Source organism: Anser anser (assembly GCF_964211835.1).
Source record: "Anser anser genome assembly, chromosome: 4".
Classification (NCBI taxonomy): domain Eukaryota; kingdom Metazoa; phylum Chordata; class Aves; order Anseriformes; family Anatidae; genus Anser; species Anser anser.
The window spans coordinates 37048021-37063912 of NC_139724.1; the positions used below are offsets into that span (position 1 = coordinate 37048021).

General features: G+C 38.5%; 1 protein-coding gene across 7 annotated transcripts in view; it reads left to right on the forward strand.

Moving 5' to 3' along the window:
• The window catches only part of INPP4B (inositol polyphosphate-4-phosphatase type II B), a 361482-nt gene that overhangs the window by 13036 nt on the left and 332554 nt on the right, over positions 1-15892 (forward strand). The window contains exon 1 of one of the 7 annotated variants that reach the window (XM_083834882.1): positions 11492-11543. The exons of 5 other annotated variants lie outside the window; for them this stretch is intronic. In XM_083834882.1, the coding sequence (XP_083691008.1) occupies positions 11498-11543 (46 nt within the window). In that variant the 5' untranslated portion in view covers positions 11492-11497. Of the gene's footprint in view, positions 1-11491; positions 11544-11608; positions 11832-15892 lie in introns of those variants that run through there. One more of the 7 variants, XM_083834869.1, reaches the window with a different exon arrangement.

The window sequence follows — 15892 nt, forward strand, 5'->3', positions numbered from 1 at the left end:
TTTGTAGATGATGTGCAGGATTCACCAGCAGAAAAAGCAGATGTTCCAATAACCCCGTGCTTGGAGTCATACTGCATATGTGTATATGGGTCTTTGAGGGACACAGGGAGTAGTGCCCCCAAACTTTTATGTAGTCTTTTTAAAAATTCAACTTTAACTTGCATCTTTCATTCGTTGCGGTGAAGGAAACTTTGTGTAATGTCTCCTTGGCAGCTTGGAGTCTTAGTTGTCGCTTGAACTCCAAGTGTAAGCGTAGGTACCAAACCTCAGTTCTGATCTGTTTGGCTCAGCAAACAGAATTATTTTTTTTTGGTTGGTTTTCATCAACATTCTTATTGGAATGGCAAGCTGTGGCAAACTTGCACAAAGGAAAAAGCATGCTAAACATCAGGGTATGCAAAATAATAATAAAAAAAAAGTTGTGGGTGCTTATATTAATGTGAATAGGAGTTTTCCTACAATTTATAGCTGAAGACTGGCCTAAAGAAGCACGGGAACCTGACAAAAGCATTCTGTGAAGTTATCAACTGACTCACAGGGTGAAAGGAATACAGACGCTGAAGCAAGATTAAATGGCAGTCTTTGAAATTTATTTTAAACCTGTATAAAAAGTATTCCAGAAATAAACTGTCTGATGCCGTGTCCAATGCTCTCACCTCCAACCGTGATCATGGGAAACTGAAATCCCTTTGTCCCGTTTGCTATAAAGACTGAGGAGGCTTGATCTGTGCAGGTGTGACGGTCTCAGTCCTGGTTGCTTTTTTCTGGTGTATGTAATGTAATTTTTAAAAATATATTTTAGCCTGAAGGACTGTCACCAGGATTGCAGGTATACTTATTCTGGGCTAGCACTGGGCTATAGTTTGAGGTCCACCCGTTTATTCTCTAAAATGTTGCTCCCGAGAACGAGCCTCACGGCTGTTGAACTGCTGTAGATGCTACTGTGTGCGTCCTGCCCATTAGCATGCTGTGTGATCAAAAACGCATCAGGCTGCCAAAGTACCCCTTTAAGTTTATTCTTCTTGCTAAAGTGATGTTACAAGGGAGGTAGATTTTTTTTTTTTTAATTTCCACTTTTTGTCTGTTTGACTGTAGGTACATCTTTCTTCTCTGTTACCTGTGGTCATTGGTGCAAAGTGGAGGAAATAGTAATCCTGCAAAGGAGGGGCCAAGTCCCAGATTAATGTAAGCAAGCAGAGGCTCAGGAGCTCCGGCGAACAAATCCCTTCTCTCCTGGGGAGAGGGGAAGAAGGGAAGCCAACCTACCTCAAGTTCTGCACCTGTGCTTCTAGTACAGCCAAACCTTGCACAGGTCTTCCAGGTGGTAGCATTTGTCAGCTATTTCATTTAAACAGATCTGAGGGTTGTTAAGGAACATGTTACAACTGTTTCCATGTTACTAGGAGAGGATACATTTATAATAATTATTTAAAATACCTAAATCAGCATGTGCTCATCTTCTTGAGCAGATTGTCCTAGAGTTATCTATGAATATTTATTAAGATTTATATCAACAAGCAAACATAAAACAATTGTGCTCTTTTTTCAAAGGAAAAATTATGGTTACTCGTTTCCAGTTTGCTGAAATAACCTTACCAGTCAATTTTGGTACGTTACAGTGGAATGACATACTTGAGCATTTTGCCTGAAGCAGTGATCTACTTTTTTCTCCTCTATCTGATCCACTTCATCAAAAAAAACGTAGTTCAGGTAAAGTGGGATTTTACTTGAGGTTTGTGGCTGCATCTTTTTGTTAATAATAATAAAAAATGCATAACTCTGTCCTCATGAACTGTTCCAGTTCAGGGGAAAAGTAAAAACAACAACGAAAACACAAATGTATGTGACTTTGGACTATTTTATTTAAAGTACTCTTTTATTTAAAATACTGGTGAAGATCTAGCCCACGCCTGTGGGAATTTGTGTTCTTGTCAGATACCTTTTCAGTTCTGAAAAACATCAGCTTTGAGGGTCTATTTTTGTGTTCTGAAAGAGCAATGTCTCCCACTATAGTTTGAAGGTTAAGGCAGAAATATTTTATTAAAATCCAATTATGAAGTGCAAGAATACTGAAAATATAGCAGAAGATGTATTTTTAGGCAATTTTAAAAGACAATACCAGCCAGTCAGTTATGACCCTAGTTTTTCATCTCTGTATTTGGAGCAGCATTTCAGCTTTACATCCGGATGATTTGTTGGTTCTGCTGTGGGATATAACTCAAAAGAGCCTTTGTTGTACAGTCAGCAATGTCACACATCTCTCACCTCCCCGAAGTGATGGGAGCCGGTTCTGACCCTGTTTGCGGTGCTGTAAGTTCACTGACGCTTGTAGAAGCACTCTTGAGATCTTGGCCTTTGGTTTTGTTTTCCAAAAGAGTTTTCAGTTTCTTAGGTTAGTTTAAAAAATTATTAGTAATGTCACCCCTCTGGTGTTGATTCTGGGAATGCACAGAAGGGACAGGATAGTCAGAGGGAGACAGCAGTGCTGGTACCTTGGAAGCAAGCATGGGATCCCATCTTGAAAACCCTCTTTGGGCTGAGGCTCAGACTTGTGTGTAGGTCAAACGTACTCACACCTCGACAGGAGAGGTAAGATGACTCTCTGTGGGAATGACAGCGAGGAACTGGAGGAGAGCTTGTGTCTGCAGAGCAGGCAACCTGTGGGGAGCTGTAAAAAGGTTGTTTAGTCCCTGTGTGTGTTGAGAGTACTTCAGTGCTTCCCAGGGGATGACGAGCTTGCTGCTTCCTCATGTTTGCTTGTGAGACCGATTCCCTTGGTGAGGAGGGAATGCGACAGAGTGCGTTTGGGTCATGGAGGGTCTCTGGTGTCTTTAGTTTGGATTTGTGAGGATCTGGCAAAAAACATTTTTGGTTCTCTTTTACTGTTTACGTTAGTGACAATAATGTTTCCTATTTTTTATGTTTTGCATTGTTCGTACAACGTGAAACACGGAAATCAGGCTTTCTTATCTGTTGGCTTCTTTTGCCTGCCCAGGGAGGTGTCCTGGCTTCGCAAGGTCTCTAATGCCTCCTTCCTGGACGCCTAATGGGAAGCTTTCAGATCAGGACTTTGAAATTGTTCTGCAGTGGTAGTCCTGGTGGTTATCTGGGAGATGAAAAGACTCGGGTTAGTTCTAATTTGTTCATAATAACTCGTTTGTTTCAAGTCTGAAGGAAGATGCAATGTAAGTTGTATTTAGAACTACTGTCGGCCAAGTGGACCTTGGACTAATTTGAAATCTATTCCCATGTACTGTTCAGCTCTTAGATTTTATTTATTTTTTTAATGAAAGGTGCACATGGTTATTTTTGGAATTTAATAAGAACTACTCAGCGTGTCTGTGTTCATTAGTGAAGAAAGCTGTGGTATGTCACAGTCTTTGAGTTAACTTGTTCTCTCTTAATACAGTCAGTGATACTGGTTTGTGTTGTTTTTTTCACAAGTGCTGATCTTTCAGCTTGTTCTATTTCTGTTCAAGTAATGTTGTCTCCATTCTATCCCAGTGAAGGATATTCATAGCTTTCAGACCTAGTTGTCATCATTCCCAAGCTGCTTACAGGACCAGACAGTGTAAGCCAGGACCTGGAGTTGAGGTGGGAGTTGAGTGCAACTTGCCCTGCTCTTCGTGGTAGGATTGTCTGCATCTGACAGTTGATAGAATCAAGCCACTAAATCAAAATTCAGATCTTGTAGTATCTATATGTAGGAAGTGTCTGTATATGAGTGTAGGTCATAGACTGCAGTGGACCAGGTAAATACAGTATAAATAAATTTAAACTATATATTTGAAATTAAGACTGCTGTAATCCATTGACCTAAATATGATCATACGTGAGGGGGATAGAAAGTGAAAGTACCTGACAGAGACAGACAGACAAATAATACTTTGTTTGCTATGCCACACAAAAAAGAAATGCCTTAAAAGAATTACTAGGCAAGGAGGAGATAATTAAACCATCAAACACAGGGAATTTCACGGCCATTGTGGGTAAACAACTTTGGCTGCTCCAGGCAAGGGACCAACTTAATTAAAAAAAAAAGAAAAAAAAGAAAAAAAATCTAATTTAGTCAACCCTTTTCTCAATGAAATATGTTGGAAAACCATTAGTCTTTCTACAGAGATTAACACTGCCTACGAGTGCAACAGAGTTTAGAAAGAGAATGTTCTGGACGTTCTTTGGCATTACTTTAAAAATGTATAAACAGTATGTTACTCAAAAGTTATTTTTTATCTTTACTAGCTGGTGCTTTGTTCCTTTTTTCATCATAAAATATTTAACTTACTTGTCCTTTTCTAAATAAGGAGAAAGTGGAGATCTGTAGCAAGGACTGCGTTCTCTTTTTGATTCTGGAGATAGCAGTGTTGTTTACTGGAAGATAAATAACTTATGATGTGTCTACTAGTACTTACTAGGTAGTCCACAGGTGAAAAACTACCTTTTCTCTCAGTTGCTCTTGATGATATATAGCTAATTAAACTTGTTTTTTTTTTTTTTCTCAGTTCTACCAGTATCTCTAACAGAATACATTTTTCTTGAAGAAAAAAGCCTTATCTCATTTATGGATAATGGTAGATGTAATGAAATAGGGACTGTTAGAAAATATGCTTAGCTATTTAAAAATGAAGGGGGGGAAAACCCTCAAAACTCTTTTGTATTAATTGATTTATCTAGTTACAGCAGCCGATGGAGTGTGTGTTTGTTTATATACTGCTCCTGTGGTTTTAAATGCAGGAAAGGAGAGCAGGGAGGAGAGGCAGGGGGGATTTTGAAGATCTGTATGCAGAGCGTAGTCTCAGTAGGTATGATTCCAGGTCCAGGGCTGTTTAACACTGAAAATATTCAAAGAAATTCACAGATTATTAAAAACCTGTTTTTTTGGGGGCTGGCCTCTGGATAATGTCTGAGTGAGCTGGAGCAGTACATCATCTTGTGCAATCAAACGGTTCGCACTGGGTTACCCAATTCATGATGGTGTGGATGCTGCCTTGGCTGCGAGCCTTGCCCTGTCAGTTATTGCTCTGCCACTCGAACGTATTCATTAGCCCATGAGAAGCCTGTGCAGATGGCAATGCCTGGATTGTCCATGGAAACCCTCAGTTGCTCGAGTAAAGATGAGTGTTGGTGCAAGTTTGTGAGGCTGGGCTGGAACGAGGGCTGCTAAATCTAAAACTTTAAAATCACCATTAACCTAAAATCAAAATGAATCAATGTAATATTTTAAGCCTTCATTCTGAAATATTTCTACTTGTGCTTGGCTTCCTAATTTGTTACTGAATGTATGATGTGATATTTGCAAATAGTAGCGTTACTTTAAAAAATTGCTGTTACTGGTATATTTAGATGCATTAGTCACTGACTTTTACTATAGTTGGGAAGAAGTTAGAGCTTAGCAGTCCAGGCTCATATGGAGTGCTCATGTATAAATGAATGTATTTAAAGGGCACCAAGGGAGAAAATGCAGGCATGCCAGGGATACCTGTGAAACCAAAAGGAAGAAATCAACGTTGTCATGAGAAACGCCTACCGCTCACAATAAATTAGCAGTATGTAATGAGTTTTCCTGTTTTGTCTAGTTGTACTACGGCCTCGTGCCTCTGACATGATATTGTAAATGCTTTGAATTGGACTGTGTGCCGGTGTTTATCTTTGAGCTCAGTGGGGCAGTGATTTTTGATAATAGCAGCTAGGTTCAGCTTCCATTTCATGTTATTACGAGGAAGTTATTTAATCCATTTTTTATTTTTGCAAGTAATTTTACAATATTAATTTCAGTTGGGAATTTAGCACTTAAAATGTGAATATTCTTAATGTTAAGAGTAATATTAAGGACCATTAATATTTAATTCAGTGTTATAAGAAATAGCATATGATCATTTTTGCAAATGAGGTAGGTAAGAAATCTCTCATAATGCCATAATTTTGGTGCTTATTGATTGCTCCCTGCTTAATGAGTAGAGCATGACGTCTTCCTTTTTATGTGTCTGCCAGAAGTTAGATTACATTGGAACTAAATAAACACTAAATCACAGTGAATTCAGATTGAGACCCATATTTGTTGATTTTTAAATTACCTTAATCCTGAGAAAATTGAAAGTTCTCATCTGTGTCAGTGCTACAGTGAGCTCTGGACTGGCACGGTTCTTAATTCTGCACTAGTGTGTCCCTGGCACTTGATATTTTACAGCTCTGTTCCTCATTTGTAGAAGTAGGACATCGGGTGACAGTCATCTTGTTCGATGTATGTTCCTAAGAACGTCACCCTGCAGAGCAGTTTGCTGGTCATAGTTGGTGACCAAACTAGAACAGAAGGTTCAGATCAGACCAAGAAATTGACCCTGATTAAGGTCTTCAGTTTTAAATCTTTATCTATATTAAGAACAGAACAGATTGGTGGTTTTCAGACGAAGTCTTGCTGTTATTGTTTAAATATCTGTGTTTAAAAAAGATTTCTGGCAAGGTTTCTTGTTCCCTTACTGAGGTGCAGGGGCTCTCCTATTTGTGCTCTTAGCTTCTTACCAGTCCACTTTGCTATTCTTTAGCTTAGTCGAGACACAGCATCACTAAGAATTATTTAATGATGTGGTTAAAACTATGTATTACCATATCATGAAATCGTATGTTCAGCTGTGCTAACCTGCATTTCTTCTTTCTTTTTTGTTTCTTTAAAAGTGGTGTTTTTTGTCTTAATGTTGTTCTTCACACTAATGCAGTGTTGTTCTTCACACTAAATACAGGAAGGTTAATTACTTTCCTTTCAACACAGAAATACAGAGTTTCTGGCTGGAAAACATTTAGTGGAATAAGTAAAACCTTGCTTTAGATACAGCCTTTTAGAGAGTTTCTATCTTCATATGGAAGAAAATGCCATGTTTACCTGGGAGAGTTTTGGGAATAGTGTGGATAGAATCATTGTTCTAATCGGGAATGGTGGAAATCTGGCCTCATGGAAAGGAAGATTAGGTAGTGCTTTAATGACAGCCAGAGATAATTGAATTTAGAGGTAAGTATGAAGGATCAGGATGAGAGTTGTTACTAAGGATGGCAAGAGTGGGCACTAACAGCTTGGAAAGCTGGAGGTTAAGTGATAGTCCCTTTGCTCCTTTTGTTGTCTTTTTTCTTCCTTAGTTTTTGAGCCTGTTTTTCTGACAAACGTTATTCATTCAGTCCTGAGAAAAGGAAGCTGAAAATTTTGAAGTGTAGTTGTGTATGCTGTTTGAGGAAATAGTATGAAAAGTAACAAAGTTTATCTAAACAGTCTTATCGTATGTCTTTGTCTCCTGTTTTGAAGGTGGTGATGATTAAAAAATAAAACAATTGATAGCAGAAATCTTTGGGCAGTTTGAGAAACTCTGAGACCAGAAAAATTAGAAATGACAGGAATGCTGGGAGAACAATTGAAAAGATGACATTTCTGTATTTCTCCTAGTCTCTTTGGTTTTCCTTGTAACACTTAAGTTCAGCTTACTTCAGGGCATGGCAGATAGCTGCTATCTTTTTTTAAATTTTCTTTTAAAAACATGAAGTCCAGACGTGCATGACCAAGCAAAAAAAACCCCTCAGCTGTATCTCTAAAGTAGTCTTTGTTTTCACATTACATTCACATGCATGTGTAGATGTGACATTCAAATAAATGTAAAATAAAGCATTATAAAAATAAGTTTTCAAATAGAATGCAGCTTATTTGGATAGTCCACGAATGAGTTGCCTCATGACTACCAAAAACCTTGTGCAAGCCATAATCAAAATGCTAGTTACAAGAAAAAAATCCGGTTGCCTGGAAGAGAACAGGAAGTGATTGTAATTTCTCGATCCACCACAAGAATAAGTAAAATTAATTATGTAACCTTAATCTATGAAACTAAGAGTGATCCCTTATCCTGCTGGAACAGGATGATTGATAAGAAGGCACTTGGACAGTAGGAATGTTTATCGGTATATCATTTGCTACATGGAAAGAGTGCTTTGTTCTTTCAACAGATGAGAATTGGATCATCAATTGGCCATCAGAAGTCTTGGAAATGTATGCTGTAGACAGGCAAGAAATAAAAGGCTAATGGATAAAAGTAGAAGTGGAGTGCTTTCAGTTTTTTCTTCCTTTATAGGCTTACAGAGCAACAAATCCAATGTCAGACTTTTTTTTTTTTTAATTATTATTCTTAAATGCAGGTTGGTTGCCCCGTATCCACCTAGTGGATCCAGTAATCCAGTGTCATGAAAAGGTGCTAAAAAGTTCCTCGTTTGTACGGTTAATATTCTTTTATCTCTTCTTACCAGGGAGACAAAAAGTAAGACAAAGGAGCAAGCAAAGCCTTCCCAGGTAGTATTGGGTTCCCTCATATGGACTAAGAGTGGTAAGAGTATTCTGTAATCACCTGATAAAAGGCAGTACAGCACTGGGCTGGAATCTGCGTGCTCCTGCCAGCAGCCACTGGTGCTCTTCCCTTCCTGCTCTTTAATTTCCAGCAAAGGAAGGGGGCAGAATTGGTTCTGTGGAACTCAGTCCCCTGATGACAGAAAAAGAGGCAAATTATAGTTTTCTGGGCCAACAGGCTAGGGGCCAAAACTTACTGTTGTATTTTTTAACCACTTTTTACTGTGATTTTTTCGTTGTTTAGTTTTAGTATGCAAATTACCAGTCAAGTCTATTAATTGTTTTATCAGCATCCATGGAAATGAAATTAAATGGGAGAAAATGCAGCTGTCAGTTGGAGCTGTGTTCAGATAATGACTGTAAAATCTGACCTCAAGCAAGGACTCTTTCTATTTACTTTCCTATGGGTAATAGATTTGATGGAAGCATTTTAGTATGGTAACATTTCAGAATTTTGACATCTATTTAAATAGATATGGACTACATGCTTGGATCTGTATTTGGCCTTTCACTTAACCTGAAGACTTATAAATGCAAACAAAACAAATGAACAAAGCATTCAGTGAAGTCATCTTGAATGATGCCTGTCATGTGGGAAAACAGCAAGCTGACTGCCATACCTGTGGCAAACATCATGAGACCTAGGGGAGACAGCCTCAGCTATGGCCAGGTATGTTGTAGTATGACATGATTACTGTAAATACATATTAGTTGGCAAGCTATCATTTCAGTGTTTTTGCATTTTGAGTGTTCTGGTTTAGATGAATTAGGCAGCAATGAATACTGCTGATGCGTCTTTGAATGTCTGAAATGTCCTAGAACAGTTTTCCCCCATCTCTGTTGTATGGCAGCTGATGACACAGCTGTCTTGGTGTGACAAGTCAGTCTGGCACTGCTGAAGCCAGAGCTCAGGGCTCTGGGCTCAGGGCCCTCAGGGTTCTTTGTCTGTTAACTAAATAGATCTGAAGTACAGTGCTGGATCTGGGGAACGTGGAGGATGGGGCTGTTACATTTCTCTGGGCTCGGTTGGGATTGTTCAAATTTATATTTGTTTTGTGCTGCTGCCTCACAGTCTCTGTGCTGCTTGGATTAGTCAAGCTGTAAGGTACTTTGGGTAAATTGCTTCTGTTGTGCTCAGACTGGCTTCCAGCACCCCTCTGCCTGGTGTAAAGGGGGATGTAGGACCATTTTGTTGCTGAGAAGAGGGTTTGGTTTACTACTCTCCAAGTTAGAGCTTCTTTAAAGGAGTAGCCCGTATACTGTCAAGGTTTCATCCTTTATTTTGAGCTGTAGATATGCAGAAGCCTTTTCTTTCTTGGCATGGTGATGACTCCATGAAAGCTCTTAGGCTGCTTGCATTGTGTATATGTATTTTTGATCTCCTTACTGCTGAGAATACATAATACACAATTCAATGTACTCCCCAGACTTTGCTTCAGCACTGAAAGAATACTTAACTCACAATTTGAGTTTTAATTATTTCTTGAAACGTAAGTGAAATGGTAGCTCACCTCAGCATGAGGTGCTCTACTGAGAATGTGAATTTAATTAAGAAATTTTCTCAAAGTTAACTTCAGTTTTTCTGTAAACGGAAGCTTTTAATAAAATTTCTGACTGATTCTCCATAGTGGTTTTTATGTTCTCTATCAACAATACTTAGATCTAAGTTTTAATCTGGGGAAAAAAAATCAGTGAATTGATCAGTTGTTGCTTTTTGCTCCTTTGTCCATTCAGCTCAGTTTGATTTCTGCTGGTAGCAGCAGTAGAATGGACGGAGCAGGGAAATAAATTGCTGGTTCTGCATGTCTCCTGACCAAAGTGTTTGTTCATTAGTTATTCCATTCTTCTTTTCCTTCTAGTCAGGGCAGTCTGTGCAGAAATGAATCTCTTCAAAGTGAGTGAATATACCATTTATAGTGCCATTTTCATCCAGGAAATGGAAAATTACTTCTTCTGAGGAAGGCACTAGCATTCAGACTCATTTCTAATGTCTTTGCAACTCTAAGAAAATAAATGCGCCAAGCTGTCAAACCTGTAATCGCTGTCCAAGAACTAGGTGATTGTTCTCAGGCCCAGCGTGTAGAATCAGAAATTTGTCCATTTGAAAAGAAGTCCTGTGAGTAAGCAGAGGTTTTTTTGTTTAAAAATTGACTAAGTATATAATCGACCTTTCTAATATATCAAATGTTTGCTCCACAAATATGCTATGAATTGGCTGATTAAATCCTATTTCAGTCTTTGCTTTCAGGAGCCCCCCCTGCCTCTTCCCAGTTAACCAAAATGTGTACAGTGGAAATATGTGGTGTAAGAGAAGCAGACCTGGACTGAAGTTGTACAGCCATTGATTAGTCGAGTTATCAGTCACTGAAAAGCAAAGCATTTGCAAGATCAGTAGTACCCATCTGTCTGTCTGCCAGGGCTTGTTTTATCTACCAAGGTGATGAGAAATAGTAGAGAAATGGGAATGCAGAGCCACCTTGTAAAGACTTCTGCTGAGGAATGGAAAGCACAACAGGATGGCAGCAGGCTGTAGTTAGCCATGTCTAGTCTGTAATCAGACTCGGTGGGGCAGATTAGGTGTTCTCATAGAGGGAACATGACTGGAGAAGATTGGCAGGAGAAAACAACACAGATACCGATGTGACTGGGCTTAGAAAATCAGTATTCCAACTGGACAGAGGAATGTGTTTTGTTCTTGAATGCTTTGATTAAATTTTAGGCTAAGAAGTAAAACAAAACTGTCCTCTAGACATGGCACTGATTCCTTTCAGATTTTAGGCAATGGCTTATTTGCATACATTTATCTACTTGATTATGTGTTTTCGATTTGCTTAATGGTGGTGATCAGCTATGCTATTACAAGAATTAATCCCATCAGGAGTGGTCTTTCAAGTATGGAGAACCATAACCTTCAGGGATTATGATTCATCCATGTTTAAAAGAACCATTCAGGCATTAAACCCAAGTTTTATTACTGAACATCCTGAGATCCCTGCCCCCTGGCTTAGTACAGGGGGATATGAAACAGCAGTAGAGAGCAGGCAATGAGCTCTGCTGTGTCGTGCCAAAGTGACTGGAGAAGTTACTGCCTGGGTTTGTTGGGTTGTTGGTGTAGGGCAGCAGATGCAAACGATGATCTGGCTCTTCAGCTGCTGTTGGTCTCAGCCAGGTATTCTAGTTTGTGTTGGTAACAGGGCTCATTTGTGTCGAATTGCAGATATTGAGGATCAGCATATCTTGATTTCTGCCCCCAGTTTGTTGTGGGGGTGCTGTAGTCTGTAAGCAGGGAGGGGGTTTAGCTAGGGGTGCTGATGCTCTTCCCTGTTAGAGTGGCAGGACAGAGTGAGTATGTATTGTGTACTTAGCAGAAAATAAGTTATAGGGAAGAGGGAAAGAGAAGAAGTGGTCAACTCAGCACTGGTTTCTTCAAGTCAGTGTTGTGGCATACTCAATTTAGGTAAGGTAGTTGGGTGTAATTGTTTTGCCTTTAAAAGTAGTTCTTGTCTATTACGTAGTAAGTTGCGCTACTGTTTGTCTTGTTTCTGTGCTCAGGCTGGTCCTGACTCATAGAAGGGAAGCTTTGAGAGGTATCCAAAAGCCATTTGGCCTTATAGAGTGGCCATGATTAGAATATAGGTTCTATGTCATGTAGCAGCCTAAAGAGGATTATAGCAAATGTGTTGTCAGTATCAGTGAGGTTTCCTATAGAGTGAGAAATCTGATTTAGTTTAAGGTAACTATAAAAAGACTGTTAATAGTGTGTATGTTCATTCTTCATCAATACAAATCCTGTGAAAATAACTGTAGGCGTCCGTTACTGCTGCTTGTTAGATTTGTTTGGTACATGCTTCTGGTTACACAATGCCTGGTAGCTTTGTGTTTTCCCTGTGCCTTTTTTTTCTCATTTTTTTCCTTCTTTCTTACTTCCCCACAAATCAAAAAGTCCCACAATATACAAGTTTTGGCCTTTTCTAAGTCTACAGAGCTCTGGGAAGGAGAGCATTGTTTGGAGGTTCTCACTTGAATCAGATTTTCTGAAATGAAAGGTTTTTCAAGCCTTTTAAGGCATATTTCATGAACTTTTGACCATCATTGTCTTAGCTGTAACTTATTTTAAGTAGAGGAGACCACAACCTCATTAGTCAACATCACTACATTAATGTCATCTATAGAAGAGTGAAACTGTTTTGGCTCAGAGTTCTGGCATTGTAGCAGTAAGTGAAAAATATTATTTGTGATTATGGCAAAGGAAGATAAGTATGCATTGGGGCACTCACATTTATTTGCCCTTTGTGTTGTAACCAGGTGAGGGTAATGTGAAGAGCGCCATGCTTACAAAGCTATTTTGCTGTGCTGCTCTTATAGCTTTATAAGAGCTTTATAAGCTTTATATGCTGCCTTATAGCTTCTTGTTCTGGTTTTGCCTTTTACTACAGTCTAGAGAAGTAAAGACATGCAAACAGTAGTGGCTCACCACCACTTGCTTGAAGATGACCTGGCTTTTGTTGTTGTTTGAAGACCGTTTTAGTAGTGTTGAGACATACCTGCCTAAGGGAAGAATTCTACTGTGGGAGGTCAGAGTCACTGCTTTCAGCAGTTCACCTAACTGGGTGTTGGTTCAGCATCTACTGGTTACTGTTGGGAATTGCCAGTGTTTTTTTTTCCAGGCTGTTAAAGGGCATCATCAACTAGCCTTAAAGGGGATAGGGAGCTATGTATCTGCAATCCAGACCATGATAGTTGTCCTCTGTTTACTATATTCCCTTTTAAGTCTTGTAGCAGAGTAAGTAATTAACAAGTTATGTCAATCTTTTCTATTTATTTACACTTCTTCTTGAAGATAGCACAAGTCTAGAAACAGCATAGTTGCAGCAGCAGAGAAAACATGGGTGGTTTTTATTTTAGGCGAGTCGTCAAATTGTATATGTATTTGATTGGGGTTTATTTAAAATGAAACAAAAAAGAATCCAAAAGAAAACCCAATCCTCTCTTGGTCTCTTGCTTTTCCAGGTTTCCTTCTAATCTTATTCTTCTCCAGTTTGTTGAAAGTTTGCAGGCTTTCTCCTAAATATGCAAAATACCTAACAGTGTACTACAAGATAAATTATTCTGTATTTCTAGTAACTTAAGATACATTAATGAATTAACTTGGACGTAATGCTGTGCTCACTTCCTACTCTAACAAGAACTCTTTCTGTGAAGTAGTTTGTTACCCTTCTAGTAATATTTATTTATGGCTTATGTTTTTTCCACTTTGAAGTGTATCGTATTGTTGAAACCATTAAAACTGCTTTGTATTGCCAAAGATCCAGTAATATCATACAAGATTTGTTACTTACTGATAATTCTTTTCTGTTTTGATTGAGTTTTATAGCTTGCATACTAGCACTGAATAACAAAAGCCTGTGTTTCTTTCCAAATAAAATTTCACTTAATATTGTGCAGTGATAAATAGCTTTTTTTTTTTTTTTTTCCCCTGAGTGTGTGTTCTTGGGTCACAGACAGCAGTGGTAATATTTATTTCTGATATATTGGAGTCCAATTGATGCAAGACTCAATGTTGTTTTTTACATCTTGTAAAATACTAGGATGTTAAGACTCCTTATAGTCACATAGGAATATGTTGGTTTAGCCTGGTCCTGTGTGGTTTTGTGATGAGTAGATACGTAGTTGGACATCTGTTGCAAAGGCAATCTGGAGTTGTCTGTTCCTTGCTTTCTGATTCTCAAAACGTAGGACATATGGATTTGTACATATTGGATTTGCAAAAATAACCCCTCCATTCTCTCTGTTTATTAATTTTTCCTAGGAGCTCTTTGGTAGTATGATGACAGCACTGAGCTAATATCTCTTCTTACCTGTTCTTTTATTTTGGGACTAGCTTGTCTTTTTCTTCTCCTTTTTAACAGCAGAAGTTGATGCCTTAGTATTTCCTCTCCTTTGCTGAGGATATACCAATCTCTTATTCTCTGTAGGCTGTGGTAGAAAATGCCATAATACATATTTACAAAACTGCTGAAGTCATTAGGAAATAGAACACTTTACATGTAATCCTCATTAGCTTCTACACATTTACGTTTCAGACTTAATCTCCTGGCGCAAGGACCATTTGTACTTGAGTAGTTTGGTCGGTGTTTTTAAAAATATATACAATTGATAAAAAGCAGGTTTGTAGGTTCCTATTGTGTCTGAAAAAATACAGACGCAATCAGGCATACTGAGAGATACCTGCTGTCTAATCCCTAGCTAAATCCAGAAGGATTTTTTCAGTCATTCATCTAGTACTACCCAAAAGTCCTATCAGTGAGTTGGTCTTTTAATCCCAGGTGGATTAATTTATATATCACGTGTTTATATAACCTGCTAATCCTTCATATGATCAATACTACTTCAGGTTTTCTGTAGAACTTTCTTTAACCCTTTGAATCCGTGTATGGAAGTTCTGTGCTGACTGTCACTTAACATGTCCTATACCTGCATCAGTGAACTAAATTTGAGTACATAACAAATATGGATGGCGAATTGGTAGCAGCTTGAGCACAATGTCTGGGTGGAACTTCCATCACTTTTTAATTTTTGTGAAATACAGGGTACCGACTTGGTCTGCAGCGTAATCCCAAAGTTGCAGCAAGTTGCAGCTAGATTTAAAAAAAAGTAGTTAATTGAATAAAAAGGAATCAGTGAAGATAGTTATGACTAGTAGTTGGCTTGCCTCTGTATTAAAAATATAGTCAGTATGTGGGCTAATCAAGCTGTATTGAAAATACTAAGATGCTTAAGAATGACAAGAGGCAAGGTTGCTTGTAAGAAGTTGAATAAGCATATATACATTCAAGCAGATGAGGCAAGACTAGCCAAGCTGTCGTTTGCTGTAAAAAAAAAAATTTGGAAGCCAAATGTAAATTACTGTAGGATTATTGTTTTAACTTTTTTAAAAATCTAGTACTAGACGTATCTGATTCTGTTATAAGTAAATTATTCAGGCTTTGTCAAGGTGAAATATCTATGGCTTAAATTGTGCCTGACTTTAAATAACTGTGCAGGAAAAAATGAGGTTGAGTAGGCAAGAAATGGGGTTAGGTCAATGCTTGCGGTAGGGTCAGACTTCCTTGAAGGAGTGGGTTGATGGCAGAGAAGTGCCCTAGGACAATTTACGGTGAACCCTTTCAGCAGGTGTGGTACAAGCTGTGTTCCCTCTTCAGTTAGTAGTCAATACAGGATTTCTGTACTGCCGGGTGAAGTGGTGACTGAGTTTCATTTCAATTTTATAAGGGTAAGTGGCTTTTTTCCTGCCACACTTCAAAAGATGCAACTGTAATTTTGGTTTTATAGTTTTAACCTTCTGTGATACAGTCTGGACCCAGAGCCCAGGCTCACTGTTTTAAATAGTCTGGCTTGAAGCTTTGTGATAAAGCAGTCTGCTTATATTTGACTTTCCAGCATGAATATGAAGCTTGAACCGGGAAAATGATCAAGTAATAAAATGTCCATAAACTCTGATTTATGGACCACCAGATG